General features: G+C 40.5%; 1 protein-coding gene across 1 annotated transcript; it reads right to left on the reverse strand.

The window, feature by feature from the left end:
- Positions 1–3,833: 3,833 nt before the first annotated feature.
- Positions 3,834–5,815, reverse strand: LOC140241480 (uncharacterized). The gene is made up of 2 exons (XM_072321208.1): positions 3,943–5,815; positions 3,834–3,895 (listed from the first exon to the last, which is right to left on the reverse strand). The coding sequence occupies exons 1-2, from the start codon at positions 5,813–5,815 to the stop codon at positions 3,834–3,836; spliced, it is 1,935 nt and encodes a 644-aa protein (XP_072177309.1).
- Between the last annotated feature and the right edge of the window lie 2,127 nt (positions 5,816–7,942).

Raw genomic sequence — 7,942 nt, forward strand, 5'->3', positions numbered from 1 at the left:
TAACAATAATCTGTTTTGGAGAGGCATATCAGATATGTATGTACAAAAAAAAAATCAGCTCATCAGGTCAAGAATTTGTCAAATATTGTGATTCTAACGTAATCAAGACTTATGGGAAATCGAATATCTTTCATTTCGGAAAAATGGTAAATTTATGTTTATGTTTCATGTTTCATAAACGTTGGCGTTTAGTTTAGGTTATGTCCATATAATAATGTAATTGTGTGCGTGTAGACATCTCTTTAAATTGTCCGGTCGCTCCGTTTTACTGTTAACCCTTTTTGGGCTTTGAATGCCAGTTATACTAAGGACAGAAAACCGGGCATATAGCGTTGATAGCGTACAATCCATAGTACGAATCTCCGCTGTAGTTTGTTTATTCTACTTCTCCCTCGGGTATATATTTGTTCCGGTGTACATTAATTGCAAACTTTCTCCTTTTTCCACATGAATGATTCTTGCGTCGAATTGTTGTTATTGAAACTGAAAAACTTCCCTTCTTCGACATAAATATGCGACGATTATCTAGTGTTCTTGATATATGTATTAGCCACGATAAAGATAAAATAGACATAGACATAGACATGTCAAAGTATGTATGCCCATGATTTTTTTTTTCTTGTTAGTTTCTCTGTTTCCACTCCAAAGTTTGGAGGAAAAGACAAGGCATTGCATGACAAGGTGTTTAAACAAAGTTATGATTCACCTCATATTAGCTATACATTGTACTCTGTTTTCATTCCACAGAGAACCTGCTTCTAAAAGCTTAGAGTGGTATACAATGGTATGTTCCGGATTGAGAGAGCGAGATAGAGATGCCCCAGTGATCGTGCACAATAGGGATACCTGCCTGTGGCTTCTGTGCGGATTGAGTTCAACAAGGCAGACACAGTCATGGGAAACAAGATTTAAAAAATAGAGCTCTTCAATCTAGCTCATCGATCCTTGCATGTAAAGGATTACGCACGGGTACAGACATTGCGCCGTTCAGTCATTGTTGTTGGAAATTGGTAGTGAATCTTCTACACTTATCAGTATAATGCATATACTGCGGTAAACATTAATGCTGGGTTCTCACTGTACGTCGTGTGATCCGCTACGCCACGATTGACCACCGGGAGCTTATCGTAACATTTTATTTATATCTATCACAATTGCGCCACGATTGAAATCGTGGTCTGAAATGTGGAGTAGTCGTGGTGATCGTATCTGATCTCATTAGATCTTGAGGTCAATCGCGACAATCGCGTAGATCGTAGTCAGTTTTTGAACCGTCCAAAACTACTGTACAATCATTGCGATTGCCATGACTGACCTCAGATCTGCTACGATCACCACGATTACTCCACGATTCTAACAGTGGTGAAGACAGTGATAGACATATGTATTATACGATCAACTACTAATGGCCAGTCGTGGCGTGCGTAGCGGATTGCACCGCACATGGAATTCAGAATTAAGTACATGTATGTCGAAACTAATCTACGCTCTAGTGGATCATAGTTCATGATCTTTATTTTCTGGAGCGACTGCTAAAACCACTGCTCTTACAGAAAAAAAAGGAGAATTCAGTTTGCCAGCTTCCATTTATCATGATATACAATTGTAGGCCTACATTTAACAGGACGTATTGATAGATACCAAAACACTAACTGATACCCGTGGTGTCTCATATCATGATCGAATATTTTGGTTAGCATCCGTTCTCAAATATATCGTGGGAGACCATTATTCATATCAAAATACATCAAAGCCAAGATAAGCTGTGGTTTGATTTGATACGTTTTTGTTCTGCTTCCAAGAACTAATTCAGCTTATTCTTCCATGACGAAATTTGCATTCGTTTTCTATTTAATAACTTATGCAAACAACAGCGTGAGCAATGACTTGTGTACATTGTCATTGTGCTTTCCCCATGGTTTGATTGATTAACCTTTCATTTAAGTTTCATGTCCCGGATGTATAGAGTGTATATCATACCTATGCTGATATGAAGTCATTAGTATGCAGACCTGTTAGAATGTTAGTGTACAGTTTATTTGTGCAATGCTTTGTTATACGCATTTGAGCTCTTCAAGCTACACAGATGATAGTTTACAATAATATTAGGAATGACTATGACAAGCAATATACGTATACTATACAAGCTGCTAGGTGTACTAAAAAAATCGATACATTCACAAAGAAAATAAAAAGAGGAAACAATTAAAGTGTGAAATCTTGTCATGTTTGAGATGATAGTTTCTAACACAACACTGACGATCATGTAAAAGCGAGTCCACCGATTGTCCTCCGGACGTTCATCATAATTGTTATGTTTGAATAATGTTCTGAAGCGAGAAAGTGTGGTGCTAGACTTGAGATCTGGACTAACTGAATTCCATTCATTTACACCTGTAAAACGAATTGAGTGAGTTCTAACTGTTAAACGGGCTAATGGCATTCTCAGGTTGTATCTTTCCCAAGTAGAATAATCATGAAAACACAAATTACATTGAAACATATCATGAAACAAAATAGGGAAAATACCTTTATGATACTTAAACATAAACACTAATATATCAACATACTTTTAAGAAACTGTTATCCATGACTGAGTAGACTGCTTGCTACCAAATTTCTTCTCCTCTTCACTTCTCTGATCCTGACATTGCTACTCAATGAGTGTGTTGTGTGTGTTGCGCTGTGACCACCTGGTGATAAGAACATGTTGTGTGTGTATTGTGTAGGGCTGATAAGTTTTTCTTTGTGTGTGTTTTTTTTTTTCTTCCCCTTCTTTCCTTTTTTTGCACAGTATGTCATTAACAACTGTATTTTGTATAATTTTGTTTTGGGCCCCAACAACAAGCACCAGATGCTTCAAAAGGGGTCCCGGCATTAATTTCTGTAACATGTGCATGTATGTTTATACACATTGCTTTTGTTTTTATTGTGTACATAATGTACTTTTGATTTATCTTGTGCCAAATAAAATTGAATTGAATTGAATTATAATAATAATAATGATAATAATAATAATAATAATAATAATAATAATAATAATGATAATAATAATAATAATAATAATAATAATAATAATAATAATAAGGTCTTATTTACCCAGGGTAGCCTCTTCAGTGTTGCCACTGCTCTACCAGAGGGCCCTGCTATTATTATTACCCTAGCGTTGCCAGGTACCCATTTATTCACCTGGGTCGAGAAGGACATTGTGGGTAAAAACATCTTGTCCAAGGATGTAAGCACTGGGCGGGATTCGAACTCGCGGTCCTCCATTCGGGAGTCGGGAGTCTTATCCACTATGCCACAGCGCCCCCACTTTGAATTGAATTGTTATGTTCTCGCTTGTAAATTAATTACAAATTAATTGACGGATGTAAAAGTTAGAAGCACGAGAGGTATCATAGGGAGAGAAACTCGTGGATTATCAATTTATCATTTAGTTTCGTCAATCATTTAATGCTTCAACCATGCGTCGTATCGAGACGTGCATGGATGCTATAACAAACTGAAAGTATTTAGAATAGAATACAATATTTTCAGTATACATATCAATTTACTGCTTCCTTCAGAAATCCCTGACTTACCTTTCCTTGCCGTGGTTCATTCTCCTCTCTATTCAGGCCGCTCACACTGATTTTGACGCATCATCGTTCTTCCTTGTTGCATTGTTGTTTCTTGAACCAGGCTTTTCACTCCTACTGTTTTTCCCACTAGGATTGCGTTGTCTCTTTTCATCCCTATTTCTTTCCCCTCCCCCTCCTCCTCCTCCTCTTCCACCATCTCCCCCAACTCTTCCTCCACCGTTAGCTGTCCCATTATTTCTGCTACTAGCACTACTCTTTGTAGGACCGCTTGGTTTTCTCGTTCTTTCTCTCTCTGATTTGGGTTGGCTTTGCTCTTTAGCAACAGCGGCTCGTGGGGAAATGTCTGTGGCAGTTTTACTGGTTCGCTTTGATCTACTGACTTCTGTTTCTATCTTTGGTATCTTGGGCACTTGCTCGCAAGTCCTTGTTTGATCGTCTTTAGCATCAATAGGATCGGGTTTTTGTTTGTCATCGAGGACGTAATCTGCTCTTCGGGCAGACTCAGTTTGAGGTATTTGGTAATCTTTGGAGTTTGCGATATGTGGCCCCGTCACATCCATGTCAGAGGCTTCAGTCGATGGTGACAAAGATTTCAGTGTCTTGAAGTCGTCACCTTTCCCCAGTGACAGCTGAAATTGGGTTGCGGCAGACTTCCGGTCAGCGGATTCATTCAGTTCCATCGCCTCACCTTCGTCATCTTTCAATGGCAAGCTACTGTTGGTGTTGAAGCTATCCTCTTCGCTGCTATGGACGACGCTAAAGAGAGGAGGGAGATAAGGCGGAGGAGGACGGAAACCTCGTTTATATGGGTCTGATTGGTTCTCGGTTGCCAGGCCAGCTACCTCCATTTCCCCGTCGTTGCTTCGTCCCCTTGCACCCACCTGCAGCTGTAACCCGTTGGAGGTGGCGAACAAGACAGGGATCGGAAAAGACCGGCTGATCGTCGACCGATCTAGAGTTGATCTGTCGGTCACTGAGCCGTCGCTGCCATCAGCCCAGGATGGTCGGACACCGGGAATCCGCACATGGTCCCGAAGTGCCGACTCTATGGCATTGTCTGGACGACCAGAAAAAACGTTCCTAATTTCCTTCCAAGTTTCAGGCCAAGCTGTGAGGATAACTACAGACACTAAGAAATCGTAAATAAATTTTAGGCCTGTGCAAACAACCCAGAGTATTTCGGATCCCGACGACCTGCCTGAATAAACGTAGATCATGTGGATAAGTTGGTATGGCCCTATCAATAAACACCACAAAACAACTAGCACCCCGACGGGTTTGGCATGATTCAGCTCCTTTCCAGTGCCTCGCAATTCGGCAAGTTCGTCGTAACCAGCTTGTACCAGTCCACTGTCCCTGGCATTTGTCTCCCACGCTAGACGTACTATATAAATGTAACTACAGAGGATGGCGATCCATGGCGCTATGACACAAAATAGTGTTATCAAGATATTAAAGACTAGATTGTTTTCGTAGAGTACGGAACAGAAATAGCGGAACTCGAAGTAACTACTCTCAACGGAAGTGACAATAATGGCAAGGTTGAACGCCGTGCAGTGAATCCAAGTGTAGCCGGCAAAGAGATTTGCTTTGACGCCGATAAAGTTTCCGATGTATGAGTCGGAATATTTGAGTGAAAATATCCTGTCCAGTACGAGTATCAAGAGGCACATGATGACTTGAGTGTGGATGAGATTGAAGACGAATGAGTTAACAACACACAGAAATGACAGGTCGAGCCACACAGTACCGTTAGACAGCATCGACGCTGCTATGAGAGGAGCGTTGAACACACAGTCACACACGACCGTGATGGCTAAGTTATTGAGAAAGGTGTAGAGCGCACGACTCTTGTAGCACTTGTGGCGGAGCGCGATGACAACGGCGACGTTGCCCACCAGCGCCAGGAAGGTGATGACGAGCAGGAGCGCGCCGGCGATATTTTGAGTTCCATTGTTCTGCGTCGAAGACGGAATGACGGTCGATGAAGATTTGTAAATAAATGCGGCGGTGGTCGAAATCGATGTAGATTTACTGGTGGTCAGTGATACAGTGGTTTCTAGCCCTGTTTCCTCCTGGCTGGTAGTCTCTTCCGCAAAGACGGTTGAAGCTATATTAGTCCACAGGAAGTCCGTTGTCCCATTCACTATGATGTCGGCAAAGACCGACGTGTCGCTGTCACCACTTCCCCACGACGTCACGTTAGTGGTCGTGTCTACTGTGGTCGTCATGATGACCTTTGAAAATCCAGTGACCAGGAATGTGAGGACTGTCTGCCATAACGTGTAGAAAAGCGATTCCCTTGACGCCTTAGAAAGTCTTCATAGTACAATCGCTATACCTCGTGCACCGCTTGATTAAAGTTATTGCGTCTCGTTCAAACGATGTTGTGCAATGCAAAACTCCTCGATTTATGAGACTGTCATATTTACGCCGTAATTTCATATCATTGCGATACACTGTGTGTCATCGATGCGATTAAAGGTAACAACTCAAAGATGGAAATTCAGCGATTCCATTTCAAAGTTAAGAAAGCCATTACTGGAACTTGAGCTTACCCGTTTTACAATGGGTCCAGCCAGCGGTAAGCTACTCTAATAGACACATCGCGAATCCACTGATGATAATACAAGTACAGTCCCTTGAATGACTACCCGCGAATGAGCGCTTTAACCCAGTTTGAGGGTTTGTTTACCAGCAGGTGGATGGCTAGCGTTTGTCGAATTTTCCCTATGCAGACTTGTTGCTGTTAAAAGGTCAAAAACGCTGATTGCCTTGGTCCTTGTTTTGTAGTCTACAAACACATTTTCCGGTTTGCTATCACTAATTTCTATCAATCTACTACGTGAAGTAGCCTACTTTATACTGCGTGAGAAAGCCGATGGATCGTTAGTGTCGCAAATGTACCTAGGCTGGTACAGACAGGACCAATACGCAATGAAATGCCCGCCGTAGGAAGGTTACGCGGGACGCCATTTACATGACAACGAAGGGCGCCATGCGGCACAGTGGTATAGTACTGAGTACACACTTACACACACATAAACACTCACACACAGATCGTCCCCGCATACAAAATGATGGCAAACAGCATACACACTCGGTCATATCTACTCGCGGATATGTACACACTATTATACGCACACACAATTCGGCGCTCTTTCACATAGACGGGGCGGATATAATTGGAAGGTTTATCACTTTCAGTTAATTTATCTTTCGTTTTCCCTCCTAAAAGGAGTGACTACACGAAGAAGTAGGCTCGTCTGCCGGAGTTAAGCAATAATTCAAGGATAATAAGCATAAAAGATCACATCATTCATTACGGCATTGTGTAATGAAATACACCTGCATAGTCAGAACGGCGTTGCACATTATCGTCGTTCAATAATTATATTTATATATGTAATGAAACAAAGAAAGGGAAAACTGACCAGAAACAAATGATAAACAGTAAAAACTATGAGCAGAGAAAATGAGTTATCCAGATGGATCCCATTTTCTTTGTTCAAAGTTTTCACTATTATTATATTATATGTTTATATATATAATGATTGTTATTATACTTATATATATATATATATATATATATATATATATATACATGTTTAAACCAAATATGTTTGTATAAAAATTATGTATAATAAGAGAGAGAGAGAGAGAGAGAGGGAAAGATGGAGTGAGTCCATACCCATGTTAATCCTGTATTTAGAGAGAGAATGGTTTTAACATGCATTTTAGCAAGTTTTTATCACGACCTTATGAACGACTTTATCAACCACAACGGGACCCCGTTACTCGTGTTCTTTCTTATTTTTCTTCTGCATTTTTCTTTTTATTTTAATACAAATATTCTGTACTTTTACGTGTCTCCTCGCCTTGCTAGTTTTACTCCAAGCAGCAGAGAAATGTGGAAATTCTGATTCTGAATACCAAGACCAATTGCAGACTTAAAGGGGCATCCCAAACGATTTTCATAATTTCACACCATGTAGTACATAAATCGACATCTCCATGTATAGATTTGTGAAATGTATTGCGGTCCTGATCGAAGAAACTTATACTCTTTAAAAAAATTACACTGAACAAGGATGGTGACGTAAAAGGCTAACATATTTCAGAAATGTACCAATGTAACTCCATTAGTACGGCTTGCTAAACAAGTTCACCTGTGTTCATGCATGCTTTCTTCTTTTGTTGAATCCTGCTTCCTTGAGTCCCCACTCATGCATGCCTATTGTGAGGTTACATGTCATCATCCTTGTTCGTTGTGATTTGTTATACATTTTGGAGACATTCCTATTCCTCATTCCAATCACTATGAATTTGGAAACTCTTTACCCAGCATAACCGATGTA

Source organism: Diadema setosum, chromosome 18 (assembly GCF_964275005.1).
Source record: "Diadema setosum chromosome 18, eeDiaSeto1, whole genome shotgun sequence".
Lineage (NCBI taxonomy): Eukaryota > Metazoa > Echinodermata > Echinoidea > Diadematoida > Diadematidae > Diadema > Diadema setosum.